At 41.0% G+C, this 1,553-nt stretch overlaps 1 protein-coding gene across 1 annotated transcript; it reads left to right on the top strand.

Moving 5' to 3' along the window:
* The first annotated feature begins 358 nt into the window (after positions 1 to 358).
* LOC138842684 (tigger transposable element-derived protein 1-like) lies at positions 359 to 880 on the top strand. Its single transcript, XM_070045516.1, has one exon. It carries the CDS (start codon positions 359 to 361, stop codon positions 878 to 880), a length of 522 nt encoding a protein of 173 aa, XP_069901617.1.
* The last annotated feature ends 673 nt before the right edge of the window (positions 881 to 1,553 follow it).

Raw genomic sequence — 1,553 nt, 5'->3', positions numbered from 1 at the left:
TAGGATGCTAACAGTGAGAGCTTAAAAGCATGTGATGTTATTGGAAGCTAGAGGAAGAAGGATCCTTGTTATGTAGTGACAGAAACTTTAGCAAAATTATCTCATGAGATATATGGAAAGCAGAATTTTAAGTGATGAACTTGAATATACAGTAAGTCTCCTACATATGAACCTTCAAGCTGTGAACTTTCAAAGATGCAAAAATGCATTTGCATGTCCAGTCATATAAGTTAGTTCACGTGTCTGGTGTCCACTGTCACATACATGCACCCTTTACAAGTGGTTGTACTTTTGTGTACTTTTACTATACAGTACTGTATGGAGTACAGTAGTATAGTATCTTTATTTCAAGCCCAGGATGAACAGAAGCAAGTGTAAAAGCAGCAGTGATGTAGCTGGTACAGTTAAGCGCCAAGAAATAACGATGGAAACAAAAGTGAAAATAATTGAGAGAATGGAGCAAGGTGAAAAGATGGTAGACATCTCTCATTCTTATAACATGAATCACTCAACCACTGGCATGATTCTAAAGAACACGGACAAGATCATGGAACACGTGAAGTCTGCTGTGCCGACAATAATATCAAAGAAGCATGGAAAAGTGATGGAGGAGATGGAGAAACTCCTCAGTGTGTGTATACAAGATCAGCATCAGTGTCGAGTCCCACTCAGCTTAATGCTGATTCAAGAGAAAGCTAAAAGCCTGTATGAAGACTTGAAGAAGAAACACGGCGAAGAATCAGAGGGTGCATCTTTTAATGCCAGTCATGGCTGGTTTCATGGGTTCATGGCTAGAGCCAACATTCACAACATAAAAGTAACTGACGAGGCAGAGAGTGCAGATATGGTAACTGCCCGGGAATTTCCTAAATCACTTTGAGAAATTACTGATGAAGGCACATATTTTCCTGAGCAGGTTTTTAATGTGGATGAGACAGGATGCCAGACCGAAGTTACATCAGTGAGGAGGAAAAGTTGATGCCAGGCTATAAAGCAGCAAAAACAGGCTAACTCTATGGTTTGGTGGCAATGCTTCTGGCGATATGAAGCTGAAGCCTCTCTTAGTTCATCATTCAGAGAAACCAAGAGCCCTTAAAAACATAGCTAAGGGCTCTCTTCCTGTTGTGTGGAAGGGTAACCCCAAAGCCTGGGTTACACAGGCTATTTTCCAGGACTGGTTTTTCAATTACTTTATCCCAGAGGTAGAGAAATATTTACTGGAGAAGCGTATCCCATTCAACATTCTCTTGCTGTTTGACAATGCTCTGGGCCACCTCCCATTCATGGACGACTTTCATCCCAACGTCAAAGTAGTGCATCTGCCACCAAATACTACGTCGCTCATCCAACCTATGGACCAGGAAGTTATAGCGACTTTCAAGAAATATTATTTATGTCACACTTTTCATCAGGCAGCAAAGGCAAGTGATGAATCAGGAACAACCTTGTGACTATTTTGGAAGGATTATAACATCTACAAGGCCATAAAAAACATTGTCTTTGCTTGGTGTGAGGTTACAGCCATCACCATGAATGGGGTTTGAAAGAACCTG

Source organism: Globicephala melas, chromosome 5 (genome assembly GCF_963455315.2).
Source record: "Globicephala melas chromosome 5, mGloMel1.2, whole genome shotgun sequence".
Classification (NCBI taxonomy): domain Eukaryota; kingdom Metazoa; phylum Chordata; class Mammalia; order Artiodactyla; family Delphinidae; genus Globicephala; species Globicephala melas.
This window is presented reverse-complemented; position numbering and strand designations above follow the sequence as displayed.

Bases quoted from the DNA above. Each gene is read 5' to 3' on its own strand.
- LOC138842684 (XM_070045516.1), top strand. From the start codon at position 359: ATGAACAGAAGCAAGTGTAAAAGCAGCAGTGATGTAGCTGGTACAGTT.